Source organism: Culex pipiens, chromosome 1 (assembly GCF_016801865.2).
Source record: "Culex pipiens pallens isolate TS chromosome 1, TS_CPP_V2, whole genome shotgun sequence".
NCBI lineage: Eukaryota > Metazoa > Arthropoda > Insecta > Diptera > Culicidae > Culex > Culex pipiens.
Genome location: NC_068937.1, coordinates 4,648,630 through 4,673,602, shown reverse-complemented (window position 1 = coordinate 4,673,602; position 24,973 = coordinate 4,648,630). Strand labels below are relative to the sequence as shown.

The following is a 24,973-nucleotide window of genomic DNA, read 5'->3' as shown; positions in this document are numbered from 1 at the left end:
GGTACTACGGCATCCGATTTTTGACTGATTTGAATTTGAAATGACGGTTTTAGTTGGCGATGGTTTGAAAAAGAGTTGCACGTCTGTTTGTCTGTGGTATTATTACGCATTTCCCTTGTTATTTACCCATGTTCGGGTTACGTCACTTTGTCCGATAACGAAATTCTTGGGAATTTCAACGTTCATTGCCACAGACAAACAGATCTGAATCGATAGAAAATCAAAATCTCTTTTCACATCGAGGTGTAAAAACACGAGCATTGCTCGAAATTTATGCTTACAGCTTCAAGCAACTGTCTAACCCGCATGAAAGAGCGTTCTTTTATCCCGTAACGCAACATTTGGATTTTTGGAACCCCTCCCCCCTCGTAACAAAATTTCCATACAAATCTTTAAAAAATAATTTTGTAGCGTAACAACTAGAGAGCCTGGATCTTATTAGAGAACGGACATCTCAAACCAAAAGTACCAATCGAAGCACGACAACTGTCAAACGGAGGTACCAATCGAGCAAAATCCTTTGTCTTATGCTCGATTGGTACCTCCGTTTGACAGTTGTCGTGCTTCGATTGGTACTTTTGGTTTGAGATGTCCGTTCTCTAATAAGATCCAGGCTCTCTAGTAACAACCCCTCAACTGCGTTACGTAATAAAAGAACGCTCCATATTAATAAGCTGTGGTGAATTCGGTGTGGTGAGTATTTGGCAGTTTCAAACTAACAGTTAATTTTTTTTTCATTTGTGGATTTCGAAAAAGATTTTGCGTCAGTTTGTCTGTGGTTTTACTGACGGACATCTGGGAGTAATCGATCATTCACTACTCATTCGGTGACGAAACGGCGGAGCGTTGCAATGTCGGTTATAATTCGGCTATTTTTGGTGAGTTTTCTGTGCACCGGTATAAGTGCGGCCGAAGGATGCTTCGGGTACGAATTGCTGGTAGAGAGACTGGAAAACTTGGAAAATAGGTGAGTGATCGACTTCAGTTTATAATGGGAAGCCTTAATTCGCTTTTTTTTCCTAAGACTTACGAATTTGCTAGCCACGAGTCAAGACGTCGTCAATGGAAAGATAAACGAATTAAGTAAAAACATTGCAGCGGGTAATTTGAGGTATGTATTTTATCGAGAAAGATTACTATCTCAAATTTTGACTTCATTTTGATTTGGTAAAGACTATCAGTGAGATTTTGATTCTAGGATTTCGGCCGGTTCGGTTAAAATTCAAAATGCAACCGATGAAAAATTCAGTACAATCACGTCAAAAATAAATGATCAAAATTCAAGGTAAGTTTGAACTGCAATCAAAATATTCCAAAATTCAAATGTATGTAACAACATTGCTGGCAGACTGGAGAAGATCGAATCGATGGGCAAAGCTGTGGTCAAAATGCTGGAGCAAAGTCACAGCGGGATCGAGACTAAACATTCACGGTAAGTTCATGTTTGAACCCCATCAATCATTCATTTAACGATCTTTTTGAGTGTTTTGTAAACTCACCACAGCCAATTTGAATTCACCACGGCTCATTTAACCCAAAAGCACGAGAGCTGTCAAACGGAGGTACCAATTGAGCAAAAGACTTTTGCTCGCTTGGTACCGGGGGGATCAAAGCAAACTGACAGTCGACATTAGCACGGTTGTCAAATGAAAGCCCACAACAAAAGCACTAGTTGTCAAATGGTAGCCCATAACAAATCAATGTTTGGGTTTTTGATTGTAATTTTTTTCGCAATTCATATTAATCATCTATCATATTAATGGAGATTCCATCCCAATAATGGCTGAAAATTCATATCGAAAAAAGTGATTTTTCTGTTTAACTTTTTGCCTTCCTCACGTTACTGAGGAAAGGCTATAAAATCACTCGAAAAATGAACTTCTCAATTAGACCTCCTAGACCCACCTTCATGTATACCTATCGACTCAGAATCAAATTCTGAGCAAATGTCTGTGTGTGTGGTGGGATGTTGATAAAAAAATTGTCACTCGATTATCTCGACATTGGCTGAACCGATTTTGTCCGTTTTGGCGTCATTCGATCCGTCTTGGGGTCCCATAAGTCGCTATTAAAAATGATAAAGTTAAGTTAAGTACTTCAAAAGTTATGCTAAAAAAACGAGTTTAACAAAAGTCCGGAAGATTGTAAAAAGGGTGGTCATGCCGTCATGCTATACATTTTTAGAAAGGTATTTAAAAGACCTTATCAACGCGTCCAAGACATTGAAGATCTGACAACCCTATCAAAAGTTATAAGCACTTAAGTGTTATTTATACGCTTTTTGGAGGCCGGATCTCATATATGTTGATGGAAACGTTGTCCGGAACTCTCATGCGACCTATTGTTGGATAGGTATTCAAAAGAGCTTTCCAATGCTACTAAAACATTGAAGATCTGATAACCCTATCAAAAGTTATAAGCACTTAAGTGTTATTTACGCACTTTTTCGAGGCCGGATCTCAGATATTTTGATGAAAATGCTGTCCGGATCTCATATGCGACCTATCATTGGATAGGTATTCAAAAGACCTTTCCAACGCGTCCAAAACATTGAAGATCTGACAACCCTATCAAAAGTTATAAGCACTTAAGTGTTATTTACGCACTTTTTCGAGGCCGAATCTCAGATATTTTGATGAAAATGCTGTCCGGATCTCATGTGCGACCTATCATTGGATAGGTATTCAAAAGACCTTTCCAACGCGTCCAAAACATTGAAGATCTGACAACCCTATCAAAAGTTATAAGCACTTAAGTGTTATTTACGCACTTTTTTTGCATTTTGGATAGCACCCTTTAAATGTGAGGAAGGCGCCAACCACCTAAAGGTGGATTAAGTAACGTTTTTTGCTTTTACACTGAGAATCGGCATTAGACATTTTGCAGTTTGCTTTTACACATTTGCATAAGGCTTTCTAGTCAGAAATTTACCAATACATTCAAAGTATGTTTACATGACAGCTGGACGTTTGTTTGCATCAGGTTTCCTATCTCTTTCTAGCAAAAAAAAATTGTCAGGCGACTCTTAGCTGGTTTTTTTTGACTGGCTGCCCGATATGTCAGCAAACATACTTCGCAGGGCTGTGACAGCTGCAGCTCGATCATTGTTTGCATCAGGACACTATGACGAGGAGTTCGTCATTTTTGAGTTAAATTATATTTTTTTCACTGGGCCTAGAAAGCCTTATGGGACTTTTGAGTTCAACCAGGATAACACACTTCGTGTTACCATCGTAATATGTATAATACTGATTCTCAGTGTTTGTTTTCTGAACTTCCACCATCGATGGTGGCTTCTTCGCTACCCCCTGCTTGGTACCTTCGTTTGACAGTTCTCGTGCCACGATTGGTGCTTTTGGTTTGAGATGGCCGTTTTCCAGTAAGCTTCAGGTTCTCTAGTTTGACAATGGAGCATTTCCATTCGAGCAGTTTTTGCTTTTATCTACAATGTATTTCTTATGGAGCGAACTGTCAAAAACTGCTCGACTGCGGGTGCTCCATTGTCTTCGTGTCAAACGGTGAAAACTACACTGAAAAAAACCCACTCAACGAATCCAACTGTTTATTCACAAGAGCAAACATGGACTTTCTAAGGGAGCGTTCTTTTATTACGTAACGCAAAAAAAAGTGATTTTTAGAAAGTTATATTAAATTTAAGCGAAAAGCTGCGGTAACTGCTCATTTTCCGTTGCAGTTTGACAGAACGACTGACGACACTGGAAACAACCGGGGACGCCATTTTGTCGCGGCAAAGATCGGCGGAAAGCAGAATCAACGAGCTCACTGCGGGCATTTCCACGTTGGGCAACCAATCGCGGTAAGTTACGGTTTCGTGCACGGAAATAAATAACCAGTTCAGTTGCTAAACTATTTCCAGACAAATTCTCAAGAATCACAACGATTTGGTGGTTGCTTCATGTGACATGCCTACAATATCCGGAATTTACCGGTTGCAAAAACCAAACATGAACGTATTTTGCGATGCGGTGGATGCTGGAGGACGTTGGCTGTACATCCAGCGACGAATCAGTGATGATGTTATTGATTTCGAACGCAATTGGTTCAATTATGTGTCGGGATTTGGCAAGATTGGCGCATTATCAAGTTTTTGGCTTGGGTTGGAAGCCCTCCACCAGCTTACAAGCAGTGCAAATTACGAGCTTTTAATCGGCATTAAAAATGAACACAACGTATTCCGGGAGGCTCGCTATTCTGAATTTAAGGTGTCTGGAGCAAACGACGGCTACCGACTGACGGTTGGAGGTTACTCTGGAACGGCAGGTGACATGCTTCACAACAACGCGAAATTTTCAACATTCGATCGAGATAACGATTCGAGCAGCACTAAAAACTGCGCAAAAGATTTTCACAGTGGGTGGTGGTTTGACAATTGTAGAAATAGGTGTGTTATTAATTATGTCATAATAATTTTGTTTTTTTCCTAAATAAATCTTTACTTTTTAGTAATCTCAACGGACCCTACCAGAAAGCAAGCAACGGGTACGGCATCGAATGGGGATCCTGGGCTGACGCAGCTAAATTCAGCAAAATGATGATTCGTCGAAAGTGAAGTTTTGAATTTGGCTGTACCGAAAAAAAATGGAGCATGCTCTCTTTTAAATGTAAATCCAAGGTTGTAGCGGAACAATTCTCTACGAAATATGTTTTAATCCGGCTGAAACTTTTGTGATGCTTTCGGAAAGCCCAAAGAAGCCATTTTGCATCATAAGTTTGTCCATATAATTTTCCATACAAATTTGGCAGCTGTCCATACAAAATGATGTATGAAAATTCAAAAATCTGTATCTTTTGAAGGAATTTTTTGATCGATTTGGTGTCGTCGGCAAAGTTGTAGATATGGATAAGGACTACACTGAAAAAAAAAATGATACACGGTAAAAAAAAAAATTGGTGATTTTTTATTTAAGTTTTTGTCACTAAAACTTGGTTTGCGAAAAAACAATATTTTTATTTTTTTTTTATTTTTATATATTATCTAGGGGGCATGAATTGCCAACTTTTCAGAAATTTCCAGTTTGTGCAAAAAATCTTTGACCGAGTTATGATTTTTTTACTCAATACTGATTTTTTTCAAAAATTCGAAATATTGGTCGCAAAAATTTTTCAACTACATTTTTCGATGTAAAATCAAATTTGCAATCAAAAAGTACTCTCAAGTTAAATCCATTTTTAGGTGACTTTTTTGAAAAAAAGCCGCAGTTTTTCATTTTTTTTAAATTAGTGCACATGTTTGCCTATTTCTGAAAAAAATATTCTTGAAAAGCTGAAAAAATTTTCTATATTTTGCATTTTTGAACTTTGTTGATACGACCTTCAGTTGCTGAGATATTGCCATGCAAAGGTTTAAAAACAGGAAAATTGATGTTTGCTAAGTCTCACCCAAACAACCCACCATTTTCTAATGTCGATATCTCAGCAACTAATGGTCCTATTTTCAATGTTAAAACATGAAACATTCATGAAATTTTCCGATCTTTTCGAAAAAAATATTAAAAAAAAATTAAACACAAACTGGAATTTTCTGAAAAGTTGGCATTTTATGTCCCCTAGAACATATAAAAAAGGTGTTTTTTTGCAAATCAAGTTGTAGTGACAAAAAGTTAAATAAAAAATCACCAATTTTTTTTACCGTGTATCATTTTTTTTCAGTGTAATCCTTATTCATACCTACAACTTTGCCGAAGACACCAAATCGATCAAAAAAATCCTTCAAAAGATACAGATTTTTGAATTTTCACACATCATTTTTGTATGGACAGCTGCCAAAAAAAAAAAGATCCAAAATGGCTTCTTTGGGCATACCATAGGCACCAAAATAGTTTCAGCCGGATTAAAAAATACAAAATAAATCGAATGACCGAAATCTGAGAGAACTGCTCAGCGCTTTTAAAACTGCTTTTAAAAAACTTTCTAAATTTGATTAATTCAACCATATCATGTTAAATTTTCAATGCTTTCACTAAGAATACATTTTTTGATAATGTAGTAAGTTTCAAAGTATAAATATGGGCTCAAAATAGTTCACAAAATACCGTAGTTTTTCAAAAGTACTCAATCATTATTTGCAATATGGGTATCAAACGAAGTGGAATTTTGTATCTTTTTTCACTTTATGAAATTTTTTATTTTTTTTTTTTGTAAAATACTAAAATTCTCACAAAATACCGTACTTTTTCCAAAATACTCCACCGCAAACACCAACGCACACACACACAAAGGCCCAATAGTTTTCCCCTTTGTCGGTGATGCACGCTCGCCTACTCTGTTGGCCAACTCTTTTGTTATGGAATCCATAAAATAAGCCACCCACAGCTGAGCAGTTCTCTAGGATTTCGGTCATTCGATTTTTTTTGTATTTTTTAATCCGACTGAAACTTTTTTGGTGCCTTCGGTATGCCCAAAGAAGCCATTTTGCATCATTAGTTTGTCCATATAATTTTCCATACAAATTCGGCAGCTGTCCATACAAAAATGATGTATGAAAATTCAAAAATCTGTATCTTTTGAAGGAATTTTTTGATCGATTTGGTGTCTTCGGCAAAGTTGTAGGTATGGATACGGACTACACTGGAAAAAAATAATACACGGTAAAAAAAATTTGGTGATTTTTTTATTTAACTTTTTATCACTAAAACTTGATTTACAAAAAAACACTATTTTTAATTTTTTTTATTTTTTGATATGTTTTAGAAGGCATAAAATGCCAACTTTTCAGAAATTTCCAGGTTGTGCAAAAAATCACTGACCGAGTTATGAATTTTTTAATCAATACTGATTTTTTCAAAAAATCGAAATTTTGGTCGTAAAAATTTTTCAACTTCATTTTTCGATGTAAAATCAAATTTGCAATCAAAAAGTACTTTACTGAAATTTTGATAAAGTGCACCGTTTTCAAGTTATAGCCATATTTAAGTGACTTTTTTGAAAATAGTCGCAGTTTTTCATTTTTTTAAATTAGTGCACATGTTTGCCCAGTTTTGAAAAAAATATTTTTGAAAAGCTGAGAAAATTCTCTATATTTTGCTTATTTGGACTTTGTTGATACGACCTTTAGTTGCTGAGATATTGCAATGCAAAGGTTTAAAAACAGGAAAATTGATGTTTTCTAAGTTTCACCCAAACAACCCACCATTTTCTATCGTCAATATCTCAGCAACTAATGGTCCGATTTTCAATGTTAATATATGAAACATTTGTGAAATTTTCCGATCTCTTCGAAAAAAATATTTTTGGAATTTTCAAATCAAGACTAACATTTCACAAAGGCCAAACATTCAATATTACGCCCTTTTAAAATGTTTGTCTTGATTTGAAAATTCCAAAAATATTTTTTTCGAAAAGATCGGAAAATTTCACAATTGTTTCATATATTAACATTGAAAATCGGACCATTAGTTGCTGAGATATTGACGATAGAAAATGGTGGGTTGTTTGGGTGAAACTTAGAAAACATCAATTTTCCTGTTTTTAAACCTTTGCATTGCAATATCTCAGCAACTAAAGGTCGTATCAACATAGTCCGAATAAGCAAAATATAGAGAATTTTCTCAGCTTTTCAAAAATATTTTTTTCAAAACTGGGCAAACATGTGCACTAATTTAAAAAAATGAAAAACTGCGACTATTTTCAAAAAAGTCACTTAAATATGGCTATAACTTGAAAACGGTGCACTTTATCAAAATTTTAGTAAAGTACTTTTTGATTGCAAATTTGATTTTACATCGAAAAATGAAGTTGAAAAATTTTTACGACCAAAATTTCGATTTTTTGAAAAAATCAGTATTGATTAAAAAATTCATAACTCGGTCAGTGATTTTTTGCACAACCTGGAAATTTCTGAAAAGTTGGCATTTTATGTCTTCTAAAACATATCAAAAAATAAAAAAAATTAAAAATAGTGTTTTTTTGTAAATCAAGTTTTAGTGATAAAAAGTTAAATAAAAAAATCACCAAATTTTTTTTTACCGTGTATTATTTTTTCCAGTGTAGTCCGTATCCATACCTACAACTTTGCCGAAGACACCAAATCGATCAAAAAATTCCTTCAAAAGATACAGATTTTTGAATTTTCATACATCATTTTTGTATGGACAGCTGCCGAATTTGTATGGAAAATTATATGGACAAACTAATGATGCAAAATGGCTTCTTTGGGCATACCGAAGGCACCAAAAAAGTTTCAGCCGGATTAAAAAATACAAAAATTAAAATTGAAGAAAAAAGACCGATTTCGTAGAGAATTGCTCAGCTGTCATCTGCATTGTGTGGGTGTTATTGTAAAACTTTTTTTTTTGTTTTCATTGAATAGAACCGACTATTTCCCTTCAATTAGTGATATCCCTTTCTCAATGTTCAACTCTACACGAAATAGTCATCACTCCGCCCTCCCTCCCTTTCTGCTGAAGCTGCCGGAGACATAAAAAAGCATTTATAGATTATAAAATAATACACACGCACATCACATTCTCGCACACACACACACAGATACGCAAAGGGACAAAGTGTTCTTTCAGTTGTGACAAAAAAAACCCGGTGTGCAAAATAATAACACAATTTGCAAAATTAAAAATAAACATTTTCTTCGCATTCATTTCTGCTGAAATCAACAATTTAACAAACTCATTTATTTGACATTTCTGTTTCTGTTTTCGCGCGCACACACACATTGAAGTAGGCTGCGCTTCGCGCAGCACGCGCACTGAAATAAATAAGTACATCGGTTTGTTTGTGATTTTGTGTTTTTTTTGTTATTTCGTTCTGTCATTCGTTTTGTTTAGCTCTACTTTTTTGTTGGTTGTTATGCTTTCTTTCAATCGCACACGCACACTGGAATGTCATGAAGTGTCAAAATTTCAACGGATATTTTTCCCTTTTTTTTGTTTGTTTACACAATATTTTGTTTTGTTTTGCTGTTTTTTTTTCATGAGGAAAATGTTACACTTTTGTTCGATCAGTCGTGGTTTTGTTATTGATTTTTCTTTTGTTTGCCTTGCTTGTAAGTGTGAAGGTGTGTGTGTATGTGACAAGATTTTGTTTTTCTTCTTATTTGTTTTGATTGGTAACAACTACGGGAGCAACACGTTGACCTGGTTGGCGGGAAACAAATTTGGAGTTCGAAAAATTATTTTCTTATATTTGGTGACATTTCTTTTTCAGTGTGTTTATGATTTTTGTTTGTACACCTACGTTATTAAGTACTTAGCGGTGCATTTGCAGCACACTGGTGAAACTTTTTGCGTGTATAAAATGGCACTTTTCATACATGTATTACGGTTGATCTTTTTTGCTTTAGATTCTTGATTCTTTTATTATTGTAATTTTTTTACCTCTCTTTATTTATGTTCTCTATGAATGATTTTAATCTTAATTTTCTCATTATATAATAGTTGATAACCAACATTCTCACTGTGTTTCTGTGTTATTTTCTCTGTTTACACTCATGATTATCCAAGGTTAGTCTAAAAAGTTGACATTTTTTGCTTATTTTCACCCATTTCAAACATGAACAACGATTTTTTTTAAGTACTCGACAGCAGCAGAGGAGCGGTGGCGCCACGCCTCGGCGAAACTTTGAACTGTTAAAGTGCTGTCGTCGAAATCTTGTCTCTCCCTATGTTGATGACACATTTTTGTTTTGAGTTTTTGCTCAGTGCCCTTTTTCTTACAAACTACATTTTGCTCACTTCACTATTCACTACTGATACTGATTCTGGTTTGCTTGCTTGCTCGAGAAAATAAAAGTAAACAAAGATGTCTGACATCTTTTTGCTTTCTAGTCAACAATGATTAACAACTATTTTTCTTTCTTATTATGATACATGTTTTTCTCACTTGCATTAAGAATACTATCAACAACTAGATTTTACACTCGTCTACCACTTAGTAATTAGGTAATGGGTTGATGTTATATCTCGCTCACTTTCTCATCTATACTTTTGATCTGTTAAAGTTTGCTTTTTTATCAACTTTTCAGTGTTCTCTACAATGCCTTACAATGCTAATACCCTGTTGCAGTTGAAACGCTACTGCAGTGTTTTATTTTTTAATTTCTTTTTTTTTTATTTTAAAACATTCCATAAATCTAGAATGCGTGATTTGCCTTGCAGAATGCTGACGACTGGCTCAAAGTGCACTCACATTTGAGATGACTCACTGACTGTGCCTTTTTCTTTGGAATTTTATTAAAATTAAAAAGTCATTCTTCAAATTCTGGTTGCTGTTCAGCCAATAAAACAGAAACCAGAAGTTGGTATTTAAAAAAAAAACAAATTATAAAAGCTCAGATTTTGTCCCAGCCAAAAATGATCGAAACTAAGTTTTTTGTTATGTTTTAATTATTACTCAAGTTTGACAGAAATCAAGCTCAAAATTGGAAAACCTCAAATAATGAAAGTAAATCAAACGTCAAAATCGTTTGCCAAATCAATAATGACATTTCAAGCACGTGGTTTCGTGCATTTGACAGCTGTCAGTCGTTCCATGTGGCGAGATCGGATTCGCCAATTCACATATCATCTTTTCAAGTTCAAGTGGAGTGAAAATGGAAAAAAAACATGCACTTGAAACTGACCAAACTTAATTTAGTGTGTATTAATGTATTCAAGCGGTGACTAAGCCTCAGGCATATAGACTAAATAAGATAAAAAAATAAATGAATGACTAGTTAGCACGAAATGCCAAATTAATTTTTTTAAATGGATTTTTTTTGAAAATCCTAAATCCTAAAATTTGATTTCATAAAAATTTTCCCAAACTTCTTCAAAAAGTGATAATAAAATTAAACATCATTCAAAAAAGTAAAGAAATCTTTAAAAAAGTTTAGAAATCTTAATTTTTTTTAAAATCATAATCATTTTTGATATCTTGAAAATCTTGAAAATCTTGAAAATCTTGAAAATCTTGAAAATCTTGAAAATCTTGAAAATCTTGAAAATCTTGAAAATCTTAAAAATCTTGAAAATCTTGAAAATTTTGAAAATCTTGAAAATTTTGAAAATCTTGAAAATCTTGAAAATCTTGAAAATCTTGAAAATCTAGAAAATCTTGAAAATCTTGAAAATCTTGAAAATCTTGAAAATCTTGAAAATCTTGAAAATCTTGAAAATCTTGAAAATCTTGAAAATCTTGAAAATCTTGAAAATCTTGAAAATCTTGAAAATCTTGAAAATCTTGAAAATCTTGAAAATCTTGAAAATCTTGAAAATCTTGAAAATCTTGAAAATCTTGAAAATCTTGAAAATCTTGAAAATCTTGAAAATCTTGAAAATCTTGAAAATCTTGAAAATCTTGAAAATCTTGAAAATCTTGAAAATCTTGAAAATCTTGAAAATCTTGAAAATCTTGAAAATCTTGAAAATCTTGAAAATCTTGAAAATCTTGAAAATCTTGAAAATCTTGAAAATCTTGAAAATCTTGAAAATCTTGAAAATCTTGAAAATCTTGAAAATCTTGAAAATCTTGAAAATCTTGAAAATCTTGAAAATCTTGAAAATCTAGAAAATCTTGAAAATCTTGAAAATCTTGAAAATCTTGAAAATCTTGAAATTCTTAAAATTCTTGAAATTTTTGAAATTCTTGAAATTCGTGAAATTCTTGAAATTCTTGAAATTCTTGAAATTCTTGAAATTCTTGAAATTCTTGAAATTCTTGAAATTCTTGAAATTCTTGAAATTCTTGAAATTCTTGAAATTTTTGAAATTCTTGAAATTCTTAAAATTCTTGAAATTCTTGAAATTCTTGAAATTCTTGATTTTTTTGATAATCTTGAAATGCTTAAAATTCTTGAAATTCTTGAAATTTTTGAAATTCTTGAAATTCTTGCAATTCTTAAAATTCTATTCTTGAAATTCCATAAATTCTTGAAATTCTTGAAATTCTTGAAATTCTCGAAATTATTGAAATTCTTGAAATTCTTGAAATTCTTGAAATTCATTAAATTCTTGAAATTCTTGAAATTCTAAAAATTCTTGAAATTTTTTATTTCTTAAAATTCTTGAAATTCTTGAATTCTTGAAATTCTTGAAATTTTTGAAATTCTTAAAATTCTTAAAATTCTTAAAATTCTTAAAATTCTTAAAATTCTTAAAATTCTTAAAATTCTTAAAATTCTTAAAATTCTTAAAATTCTTAAAATTCTTAAAATTCTTAAAATTCTTAAAATTCTTAAAATTCTTAAAATTCTTAAAATTCTTAAAATTCTTAAAATTCTTAAAATTCTTAAAATTCTTAAAATTCTTAAAATTCTTAAAATTCTTAAAATTCTTAAAATTCTTAAAATTCTTAAAATTCTTAAAATTCTTAAAATTCTTAAAATTCTTAAAATTCTTAAAATTCTTAAAATTCTTAAAATTCTTAAAATTCTTAAAATTCTTAAAATTCTTAAAATTCTTAAAATTCTTAAAATTCTTAAAATTCTTAAAATTCTTAAAATTCTTAAAATTCTTAAAATTCTTAAAATTCTTAAATTCTTAAAATTCTTAAAATTCTTAAAATTCTTAAAATTCTTAAAATTCTTAAAATTCTTAAAATTCTTAAAATTCTTAAAATTCTTAAAATTCTTAAAATTCTTAAAATTCTTAAAATTCTTAAAATTCTTAAAATTCTTAAAATTCTTAAAATTCTTAAAATTCTTAAAATTCTTAAAATTCTTAAAATTCTTAAAATTCTTAAAATTCTTAAAATTCTTAAAATTCTTAAAATTCTTAAATTCTTAAAATTCTTAAAATTCTTAAAATTCTTAAAATTCTTAAAATTCTTAAAATTCTTAAAATTCTTAAATTCTTAAAATTCTTAAAATTCTTAAAATTCTTAAAATTCTTAAATTTCTTAAAATTCTTAAAATTCTTAAAATTCTTAAAATTCTTAAAATTCTTAAAATTCTTAAAATTCTTAAAATTCTTAAAATTCTTAAAATTCTTAAAATTCTTAAAATTCTTAAAATTCTTAAAATTTTTAAAATTCTTAAAATTCTTAAAATTCTTAAAATTCTTAAAATTCTTAAAGGAGTGAAGAAAAAGAAAATTTTCATGAAAAAAATGTTAAAATAATTTTTTACACCTAACATATCTGCCTTATCAAATATAATCCATATAACTTGGGAACCATTTAGTTGCTGACAGCTGAAAATCTCACTTTGCCTTACACGCACATTCAAAAACCACCCAGTTTTCGTCTAAACAGAACCTACTCAGTTTGAGTTTCTTTAAAAAAAAAAAACACTTTGACAGCGCGGCACTCAGTGCGGAACGAACTTACCATATGATTTCGATAATTCAGTTAACATTGATTTATTCGAGATAGACAGTATTGTATCTGTCAAAAATAACAAACATAAACAAATCGGCGGAATTGTAAAAATCTGCTCCACTAACAACATTCAGTGAGTCATCCCGCCGTCAGTGCCTACTTTGATCCTTTTACAGTGCCGTCACGGACTTGCCATTCTTGTCCACCGAGGAGGCGGTCATCGTCACCCCGTTCCCAACCCCATTGACCCCGCCATGTTCGGACCCCTCGTCCTCTTCCTCCTCCTCCTGCTCCTGCTCCTCCTTGGACTGCCCGCCCTCCTCGGCGATGGCCCTCGTCGTCCCGCCCAGCGCCTTGTACTCGATCACGATCGGATGACAGATGTTGTCCACCGAGGCCGAGTTGATCGACGACGTCGTGGTCCGCACCGAGATCGACCGCATCAGCAGTTGCGTTCCGCCGGATCCGGTGCCGCTGGGTTTCTTGAGGTTGAACGGCGGCGTCGGTGGCTCGAGCGAGCTGAACGACCGTCATCTGAACACGGAACTGTCGAGTTCGGTGCGCGGGGTTGACGCGAGCGGGGTGAAAGCGGACGGGCTGTAGCTGTGGTTGTTGTGGTTGTGCTGGTGCGCGCTCGTGCTGGACTTTTTCAGCAGGTTGATCTTGAACCGCCGCCAGCACAGACACCGCATGATGATCCGCTTGAAGGCCTGCCGGAAGTCGCGCGAGAAGAGCGCGTAGATGAACGGGTTGACGGCGGAGTTGCAGTAGCCGAGCCAAAAGAGGATCGAGAAGAGCGTATCGTTGATGCAGTCGTCGCAGAAGGCCCTGACGAGGTACATGGTGAAGAAGGGCAGCCAGCAGATGATGAAGCCGCCTACTATGATGGCGAGCGTTTTGGCCGCCTTCGTTTCCATCCGGAAGCGCTTGACCTGCACCTTGAGGTGCTTCTTGCCGAGCTTTTTGCTCGAGTTGGGCGACAGATCGCGCGAGATGCCCGCCGGCGCCTCCTTGAAGACGGACTTGCGCCGCGAGTCCCGCATGCTCTGGTGGCGGGAACTTCCGCCGTTGTGGTGCCGCTGCAGGCTCATCTGCAGCTGGGTCGAGCTGATCGACGCCGTCGGGCTCGAGATCGAAATGTGAGGAGCGTTGTTGTTGTTGTTGTTATTGTTTGCCGCCGACGAGGACGTTGACGGCTGGGCCGCTCCCGGCCCAGGCGGCCTTCCGGTGGTCGTCGTCGTGGTGCCCGGGGGCGTCGCCCCCTCCAGCAGCATGTTGTGCGTCCGCATCGTGGACGCCATCAGCGCGCCAACGCCCTTTCCGCGGTGCATCCGCAGCGTCAGACTGTCGTCAAAGTTGTTCTTCTTTTTGCCACCTTTTTTTGTTTACGTTTTTGCGAGATTCGTGGGGTTCAGCGGGCACAGTAAGCGGTCAGACAGTAGAAAAACAGAGCGAGAAAGAGAAACAGAGAGAAAGAGAGTCAGAGAGTAAGCGGTGGGCGGCGGCGGCGGGCTTAAAAGTGACAGCTCTGAGTGGTGGTGGGCGGGCTTGAACGGGTTTTTTTTTTGTTTTGTTCGGTGGAGGGCGTGTTTGTTTTGCAGTAGTAGGCGTTTGGTAGTGGTGCAGAACAATAGCGGATGAAGTGACAGTGGTGGTGGTGGTGGTAGTAGTGGTGAGTGTTATCGTTAGTAACAGGCGCGCAAGCTCGGGTTACGTGATTGTGTGCGACTGTGGGCATCTTCTCTCCTCTTCTTTTGTTTGTGCGGTGTGTGCGTGTCGGGATCGTGTTTTTGTTTGTTGTTGTCGTGGTTATGCGCATTGTTTTCAACTTACACAACTTCGGCTTTGGAGGGACTTTTGCGTTCAGGATTCGCACAATCGTGTTCGTTTCGTTTTTCAATTGGCTTCATAACAACTTTGTGTCAGGGGTCGTACAAAACACTTGAACTGTTTTTTTTTTCGATCAGAGGTTAAAACATGCACTTGAACTGTCTCAGGTTGCCATTTACAAAACACACACACACACTTACAATCGAAATATTGACTGATACAGGTCTCGAATTTGAACTTTCTTACGGTAGTAACACAAACGAACGAGTTTCACCTCGCTTAAATATCATGTACAAACTTATTTAACAGCATTCCAGCAATTATAAAGGAAACAAAATTCATCCGTAAACTCTCACTATACAAAAGAAGATGGACTCGGAAAAAACTTCTTTCATACAAAACGAAAACAAGAAAATCTGAGCGAGAGAGCGTGGAAAGAAAGAGAGAGAAAGAGAATAAAAAAGGACAGCATTCCAATCACAAATTCTAAAAGGAACCAAAACAAAACAAAAAAAAGGAGTGGAAATATTCGAACAACTGTCAAACGGAGCGAGCTTTCCGGAGCGCGCTTCCGGAAAGTCGCTTGCGATTTGAGAGGGAGAGACCAAATTCGCTACTGGAAGAATAAGGAGGAAAAACAAGTTTCAAAGAGAAAGAGAGAGAGAACAATAGAGGGCGGGTTGATGACTATTTATAGCATTCGGCGGGCTTGTTTGGCTTTTGTTTGTTTGTTGTTGTTGTTGATGTTGCTGGTGGTGAAAATCTCAACTGTCATTCGAGAGCAAGAAACGTGGTGGTGGTGAATTCGGGCAAATTTTGGTGAGTTTTTTAATCGTGTAGATTTTTGTTTACTCTTTCATTTTGCGGCTTACCAGAAAATCAAAAAACGTGTGCGAAATAAAACAATCAAAGTTGTGAGTGTTTTCCAGTAAGTATAGTTTTGGTTTGTTTTCAATTTGCGTGTTCAAACTGGTGTGGACTTCAGTCACCATTCGTCATCATCATTCACTAGCTACGGAATTTTGACAAAATGGAGGGGGCGACACTACAAACAGGGTTGGCAACACTGGCCAGGTTCCGGAAAAAGGGGGGCCGGGCCACTCCAAACGTATTTACAAATGGTTCTGTTTAGTGTTTTGAGTGTTTTTTGTTCAGTGTGTATGCAAATGTCACTTTTGTACACGCTTAAAAAATTTAAGGCATTTTCGTTTGGTTTTCAACCAAAAATGACTAAATAATTTTAACATGCACATGAATGAAAGGGAAGTTTGGAAAAAAAAAATTAAAATTTCAACACATTCACAAACACGCAGTAACGGATTGAAAGAGCAGAAAAAAAATCGATGATAATGGACTTGTTCTGATTTTCTTGTGTGGGTTGTGGTTCGGCAAAATGACCGATATCATGTAGTTGATAAAAACAAATGAACTGTACGGTGATTAAGAGGAAAAAAGACAATACATAGAAACAATAGGGAAAACGTTACCTCAATACGACACACGACAACGGGGAAACACGATCGAAAATTGATAAAAAAAAAGGAAAAATGCACGCACAATTTGAATACTGAAATCACAGACAAGCAGACGTTAATATTTTTCAATCATTTATTTAACGTTCAATTTGAATTTCGTGAAACTCACCACGCAAATTTTTGAACTCACCACTTTCTGTTTTGACGTTTAGTTTGACAGTTAGGTGACTCTGGTGAAAAATGTTCAATATTTACGTCTGTTTGTTTGCGCCCAAAAGGAAAAAGGGAAGGAAATGCGATAGCCAATCAAAAATGCACCCCAAACTCCAATCGTTTGCTGCGTTTTCCATTTTTTACTGCCTTCATGATAATCGGTTTACGGACGGAAAATTGATTAACGATAATGGGGTTCCCCGCTCCCCGTAAATCCGCTCCACGCAACGCAAAACGTGTGAAGTGAGTGTGAGTGGGTGTAAAATGTCCATTATTACGGGAAACTCCCTCAATTATGCAGATAAAGTGGACCAAAAACTCAATTATTTATGCGCGAATAGTTGTTAACGGACAGCTGGCAGCACTGTTTCAATTCTTTCTTTTCGAAATTAATCGCTTTTTAAAACCTTTTTCGGGCCTTTGTTGACATTTTTCCACGTGCTCACTCGCAACAATCAAGCTGCGAAAATCTCATCCAATTTCGTGCAGCCATTCGCGAGATAGAGCCACCCAAAAATGCGAAGTGAGCGCGCGACCGCCGCCATCTTGTAGGAGCATCATTACGGCAGACAACCGAGCCAGGAAATTACCCACATTCAGCGCTGTCACTGCACCGCCCGCGCGCACGCTTGTCATGGCTAATGTGATTAAGGGCACAACAAGCCATTTTTCTTCCCTTGGATGAAATGCAAATGATAAATTTAATATATTCCACACTCGAGCGAGCCTGCAACGCTGCTGCAGTGCTGCCAGCTTCCGAACCAGAACGTCTTTTATCAGGCAGTCAACCGGGACCGAAGCGTCCGTGCGGAAAACTGGCTAGACTTCTTGACTTTCAGATTTTTCTTCCACCCCGGGCTCTCCATTACAGAAAGCTCCACTATCTTATCATATTTTATCCCAGATTCTTGCTACTGGCAGCTGCTGGCACCCGCAGCATGCCATGACATTCGCGTCACACACTCACACACACACATGAGCAGCCCCGTCGACGACCATAATAAATGTATGATAACTTAATCTGCAAGTTGTTCGTCACTGCGCGAACAGCAAGCCATGACGTGCGGTTGAACGTCCAAACGTCACTTTGACGTTTAGGGTTCTGTTTACAATTTCACAATTTGTTCGCTGCTCGGACGCTCAAGTGTTAGTGTTGCGTTCGGAATCTGGGAAAATCACTGCTCCGGTGGCCACGGTCAGATAATGGGCCGCCATTTATAAGCCAGCACCGGATGGGCGCACTCTGGTGGCAATTTTGCCAACCATGAAATCTGCTTCTGCACATTTCCCGAGCGGATTGCCATTCACGGCGCCGTTGTGGCAGCGAGCTGTCAAAAGGGCAGTGTAGGCAGAATTTGGAAATCACAAAAATAAATTTTTAAATCATTTTGTAAATTTCGACAATTTTGACAATTTTGACAATTTTGACAATTTTGACAATTTTGACAATTTTGACAAATTTGACAAATTTGACAATTTTGACAATTTTGACAATTTTGACAATTTTGACAATTTTGACAATTTTGTCAATTTTGACAATTCTGACAATTTTGACAATTTTGACAATTTTGACAATTTTGACAATTTTGACAATTTTGACAATTTTGACAATTTTGACAATTTTGACAATTTTGACAATTTTGACAATTTTGACAATTTTGACAATTTTGACAATTTTGACAATTTTGACAATTTTGACAATTTTGACAATTTTGACAATTTTGACAATTTTGACAATTTTGACAATTTTGACAATTTTGACAATTTTGACAATTTTGACAATTTTGACAATTTTGACAATTTTAGCAATTTTGACAATTTTGACAATTTTTACAATTTTTACAATTTTTACAATTTTGACAATTTTGACAATTTTGACAATTTTGACAATTTTGACAATTTTGACAATTTTGACAATTTTGACAATTTTGACAATTTTGACAATTTTGACAATTTTGACAATTTTGACAATTTTGACAATTTTGACAATTTTGACAATTTTGACAATTTTGACAATTTTGACAATTTTGACAATTTTGACAATTTTGACAATTTTGACAATTTTGACAATTTTGACAATTTTGACAATTTTGACAATTTTGACAATTTTGACAATTTTGACAATTTTGACAATTTTGACAATTTTGACAATTTTGACAATTTTGACAATTTTGACAATTTTGACAATTTTGACAATTTTGACTATTTTGACAATTTTGACAATTTTGACAATTTTGACAATTTTGACAATTTTGACAATTTTGACAATTTTGACAATTTTGACAATTTTGACAATTTTGACAATTTTGACAATTTTGACAATTTTGACAATTTTGACAATTTTGACAATTTTGACAATTTTGACAATTCTGACAATTTTGACAATTTTGACAATTTTGACAATTTTGACAATTTTGACAATTTTGACAATTTTGACAATTTTGACAATTTTGACAATTTTGACAATTTTGACAATTTTGACAATTTTGACAATTTTGACAATTTTGACAATTTTGACAATTTTGACAATTTTGACAATTTTGACAATTTTGACAATTTTGACAATTTTGACAATTTTGACAATTTTGACAATTTTGACAATTTTGACAATTTTGACAATTTTAGCAATTTTGACAATTTTGACAATTTTTACAATTTTTACAATTTTTACAATTTTGACAATTTTGACAATTTTGACAATTTTGACAATTTTGACAATTTTGACAATTTTGACAATTTTGACAATTTTGACAATTTTGACAATTTTGACAATTTTGACAATTTTGACAATTTTGACAATTTTGACAATTTTGACAATTTTGACAATTTTGACAATTTTGACAATTTTGACAATTTTGACAATTTTGACAATTTTGACAATTTTGACAATTTTGACAATTTTGACAATTTTGACAATTTTGACAATTTTGACAATTTTGACAATTTTGACAATTTTGACAATTTTGACAATTTTGACAATTTTGACAATTTTGACAATTTTGACAATTTTGACAATTTTGACAATTTTGACTATTTTGACAATTTTGACAATTTTGACAATTTTGACAATTTTGACAATTTTGACAATTTTGACAATTTTGACAATTTTGACAATTTTGACAATTTTGACAATTTTGACAATTTTGACAATTTTGACAATTTTGACAATTTTGACAATTTTGACAATTTTGACAATTTTGACAATTTTGACAATTTTGACAATTTTGACAATTTTGACAATTTTGACAATTTTGATAATTTTGACAATTTTGACAATTTTGACAATTTTGACAATTTTGACAATTTTGACAATTTTGACAATTTTGACAATTTTGACAATTTTGACAATTTTGACAATTTTGACAATTTTGACAATTTTGACAATTTTGACAATTTTGACAATTTTGACAATTTTGGCAATTTTGACAATTTTGACAATTTTGACAATTGTGACAATTTTGACAATTTTGACAATTTTGACAATTTTGACAATTTTGACAATTTTGACAATTTTGACAATTTTGACAATTTTGACAATTTTGACAATTTTGACAATTTTGACAATTTTGACAATTTTGACAATTTTGACAATTTTGACAATTTTGACAATTTTGACAATTTTGACAATTTTGACAATTTTGACAATTTTGACAATTTTTACAATTTTGACAATTTTGACAATTTTGACAATTTTGACAATTTTGACAATTTTGACAATTTTGACAATTTTGACAATTTAGACAATTTTGACAATTTTGACAATTTTGACAATTTTGACAATTTTGACAATTTTGACAATTTTGACAATTTTGACAATTTTGACAATTTTGACAATTTTGACAATTTTGACAATTTTGACAATTTTGACAATTTTGACAATTTTGACAATTTTGACAATTTTGACAATTTTGACAATTTTGACAATTTTGACAATTTTGACAATTTTGACAATTTTGACAATTTTTACAATTTTGACAATTTTGACAATTTTGACAATTTTGACAATTTTGACAATTTTGACATTTTTGACAATTTTGTCAATTTTGACAATTTTGACATTTTTGACATTTTTGACAATTTTGACAATTTTGACAATTTTGACAATTTTGACAATTTTGACAATTTTGACAATTTTGACAATTTTGATAATTTTGATAATTTTGACAATTTTGACAGTTTTGACAATTTTGGCAATTTTGTCAATTTTGTCAATTTTGTCAATTTTGTCAATTTTGACAATTTTGACAATTTTGACATTTTTGACAATTTTGACAATTTTAACAGTTTTGACAATTTTGACAATTTTGAAAATTTTGACAATTTTGACAATTTTGACAATTTTGACAATTTTGACAATTTTGACAATTTTGACAATTTTGACAATTTGACAATTTTGAAAATTTAGGCAGAACGACACTTCTAATAAAATTTTGAATTGTAAATTGATCATTTGCATTTAAATTGAACAGAATATATTCAGTTCTGGGAAAGACCACACCAGGGTCGGTGCTCCCACGCAAAATTCTGAGGAAAATTTCGCTCGAATCCTTTCCAGCGATTTAGCGTCCGAACTGGACTTATCCGGCCGGAAAATGGGTTTAATGTCCAGATTTCGTTCCCCGATGCGACTTCGCAGAAATTCGCACCGGATGGAAATTTTCAGTCGATTACGTTTTCACCGTTTCGTCACAGAACCCGGCCTACTCCGACTGATTGGCTTGCATTCACGCTCAAATGAGTACGTTTTTCAGCTGATGAAAACTAATCCTCGCAAAACAGAAGTTGCATTCACAAATGGGTCCCCAGATTGAGTGCAGTTCCAAATGGAAAGCCGGTCCCCGTCGTAATTAAATCAAATATAAACACATTTCGTGCGCGCCATTCACACCCTGATGGGAAAACATCCCGGTCTTCGGATCCAGATTGTGTGTACATGTGCACGATACACGTTACATTCAAGCTGGCAACCCTGCACCATGTTGCAACGCCGCCTCCAGAAGGATATCAACCAAATTGCTTCTAATGAATCTCCATTGAAATTGAATTCAATTTATATTCACTTCAAGTGGGTTCGTTGTGACTACAGAGAGAATGAAAGAGACGGCACGAACGCACGCATTGAATCCACCTCACTCGGGAAGCGGATGCTGCTTATCTGGTTTTCAAATTTGGTTGGCGACGAGTTGAAATGGTGACTTTTTTTATCATCAAATTTAAAAGATTTCTTGAAAACCTTAAAGTTGGCAGCACTGGTCAACGAACTGTCAAAGTTTATTTACCTCTGACCAACTACAACTGTCAACATTGATAAAAATTCATCGGAATTTCTAAAAACATTCCCTAAAACAACCCCCGTCACGCTGAAACCGATGACGACAGTCAATGTCAACGATGCCCTCTTGTCGTCACCGCATATCATCAAAGGGAGCTCTCGTATGAATATCTAACATTCACTCTTGCATGCATCCTCTTCCAGCTATCTATGAACCTCTTGTTGTCAGTCAACCGAGTGCAAAGATTCAAGTACGCCGTCCTGCTGCTGGTCACCAGGTCCATTGAACCAAAACGGGTTGAACGGTTCCGGTGCAATTTGTCGACCTTATCACTTGAAAGCTTGCTTTGCAGTTTTCTCCTTTTTGACATTGAAAAACGATTAAACTTGACAGTTTTTAGGCGTCCCACAACGTCGACAGCATCAAGTTCGAATATCAACCGAAACAAGCTAATCAATTTTGGGTAGAAGCTTTTTAAATCCACAAAGTGACAGCTGGTTAAGGTGAAATTGCAAACTTTTCAAAGAGTCCCTTCCCTTAAATTTAACCAACGCAAATCGACCGGAAAACCTACCCTCCAACGACTAAAGGAAAGGGGTTCGCCGGAAAATCCAAGTAGGCCAAAACACCATCGAGACGTGACTGTAATCGTGTGTGTGTCTGTGTGAAAGCGGATCAAAGTGGTTACTGCGATTGATGCGTGTAGCGACAGGACTTTTTGACGTTTCGGTCGTTGAACTTTGTTGACACTTGAGGAAGGAGTAAACAACAACAAACGATTGGAGCGCGGAGTGAACCGACGATGCTTTGAAGTGCGCGCGGACGTTTTTTTAAAAGGTAAACAAAGACTTACTTTTGTTTGTTTTGTTTTGGTTTTGCCCTGTCTTTCAATTTGTGTGTGTGTTTGTGTTTGAGTGGTTTTTTTTGTAAGAGTTTAGTGTGTGAATTTTGTTCAGTGTCTGTGAGGGATGAAGTTCGATTTTATTTTATCATTTTTTTTTTGCGGAGAAAAGGTTGGGTTCTCTAAATTATTACACATGATTAGGATCGACAGTTGATGGATACACAAACACGGCTTCCCCCCTGTCGGAAGGGATGCCGGAAAAAACGGACGAAAAAAGGGTGCGTTCACTGATGGTTTTTCGCTTTCTAACACCGTTATTAATGGCGAAGGCGGCTTCCCCTCCACGAAAAAAAAAAGAAAACGAAAAATGGACGAATATTAGGGATTTTTCCCTCGGATAAAACATACACACAAACACAAAATGGCACCGGTATTAGTTGTAATGGCGGTAGTAGTAAATGGTGGCAGTGGTGCTAGTTAAAAACAATATTAATAGCTTCTCGAGCAAGAGGGCATTTCGGGGAACTTTATGAAAATCTTTTCTCCAAAAACAGAGCGACAAGGGTTAGAGGAATCGGTTAAAAACATAACCTCAGCAGTAGGCTTTGCCCGTTCGGATTTGACTTTGACAGCTCGCGCGCTGTCAAACACACACGCTCAACCGCACTTACCTTTGGTGGTCCGGAATCCCTGATTGATGGCGCGGGTGGTCCGCTCGGCGGCCCGGTAAATCCGCCAGTAGAAGAACAACATCACGAACATCGGGATGTAGAAGGAGCCGAGGGCCGAGTACACGACGTAACCGGCGTCGTTGGTCAGCTCGCAGGTCCACGGACAGGGCGGATTCGGCGGCGTTCCCCCACCTTCGTCGTCGAAACCGGGAAAGGAAGATGGTGACGATGGCGAGGATGGCAACACTGCCGTTGACGTGACAGGTGACAGTGACGCGAACGGCGGGGACGAGGGGGAGAACAATAGGAACGGTGAGGAGGATGAATGGGGGAAGGATGAGGGAACCGGTGTCGACGACACCGGCGTGTGATTTCCATACTGATATAATAGGTTCTCTTTCACCTGAAACGGAAGAGGAAGCAGAAAAAGAAGAAAAGAAATAATTGTTTCAAAGAGGGAAGTAAAACGTCACTAATGAAGCCTAATGGGGGCCTGTTTGTCGTTTGTCATGCTCGCGACGATGTCACGACGGTAATCGGACTCATTAGGATGCATTACGGGAGCGAGCAAGAGTAAACAAGTTCATGGGAAAAGGCAACACTGCACGGTTGAGGTTAAGTGATGCAAATTGAGACATGTTTACAGCGAGTGACAGTTGTGAGAGCTCAATCGTTTTAAATGTGTTTAAAAATTTTAAGAATTTTAAGAATTTTAAGAATTTTAAGAATTTTAAGAATTTTAAGAATTTTAAGAATTTTAAGAATTTTAAGAATTTTAAGAATTTTAAGAATTTTAAGAATTTTAAGAATTTTAAGAATTTTAAGAATTTTAAGAATTTTAAGAATTTTAAGAATTTTAAGAATTTTAAGAATTTTAAGAATTTTAAGAATTTTAAGAATTTTAAGAATTTTAAGAATTTTAAGAATTTTAAGAATTTTAAGAATTTTAAGAATTTTAAGAATTTTAAGAATTTTAAGAATTTTAAGAATTTTAAGAATTTTAAGAATTTTAAGAATTTTAAGAATTTTAAGAATTTTAAGAATTTTAAGAATTTTAAGAATTTTAAGAATTTTAAGAATTTTAAGAATTTTAAGAATTTTAAGAATTTTAAGAATTTTAAGAATTTTAAGAATTTTAAGAATTTTAAGAATTTTAAAAATTTTAAGAATTTTAAGAATTTTAAGAATTTTAAGAATTTTAAGAATTTTAAGAATTTTAAGAATTTTAAGAATTTTAAGAATTTTAAAATTTTAAAAATTTTAAGAATTTTAAGAATTTTAAGAATTTTAAGAATTTTAAGAATTTTAAGAATTTTAAGAATTTTAAGAATTTTAAGAATTTTAAGAATTTTAAGAATTTTAAGCATTTTAAGAATATTAAGAATTTTAAGAATTTTAAGA

General features: G+C 34.6%; 2 protein-coding genes across 3 annotated transcripts in view; one reads left to right on the top strand and one right to left on the bottom strand.

Moving 5' to 3' along the window:
• LOC120432281 (octopamine receptor Oamb) overlaps nucleotides 1-24,973 on the bottom strand; it is a 97,728-nt gene that overhangs the window by 10,262 nt on the left and 62,493 nt on the right. Inside the window, exons 3-4 of one of the 2 annotated variants that reach the window (XM_039597469.2) lie at nucleotides 23,573-23,975; nucleotides 13,641-14,641 (exon numbers count right to left, since the gene is read on the bottom strand). In XM_039597469.2, the coding sequence (XP_039453403.1) occupies nucleotides 13,797-14,641; nucleotides 23,573-23,975 (1,248 nt within the window). In that variant the 3' untranslated portion in view covers nucleotides 13,641-13,796. Of the gene's footprint in view, nucleotides 1-13,640; nucleotides 14,642-23,572; nucleotides 23,976-24,973 lie in introns of those variants that run through there. The other variant, XM_039597467.2, reaches the window with a different exon arrangement.
• On the top strand, nucleotides 746-5,779 carry LOC120432283 (fibrinogen C domain-containing protein 1-B-like). Its single transcript, XM_052708959.1, has 7 exons — nucleotides 746-967; nucleotides 1,025-1,111; nucleotides 1,199-1,285; nucleotides 1,349-1,432; nucleotides 3,695-3,817; nucleotides 3,878-4,402; nucleotides 4,465-5,779. The coding sequence occupies exons 1-7, from the start codon at nucleotides 852-854 to the stop codon at nucleotides 4,568-4,570; spliced, it is 1,128 nt and encodes a 375-aa protein (XP_052564919.1). The 5' UTR covers nucleotides 746-851; the 3' UTR covers nucleotides 4,571-5,779.

Coding starts and splice junctions, on each gene's coding strand:
- LOC120432283 (XM_052708959.1), top strand. CDS start 852: ATGTCGGTTATAATTCGGCTATTTTTGGTGAGTTTTCTGTGCACCGGT. Junction 1,286..1,348: donor ATAAATGATCAAAATTCAAG/GTAAGTTTGAAC, acceptor CATTGCTGGCAG/ACTGGAGAAGATCGAATCGA. Junction 4,403..4,464: donor TTTGACAATTGTAGAAATAG/GTGTGTTATTAA, acceptor TTTACTTTTTAG/TAATCTCAACGGACCCTACC.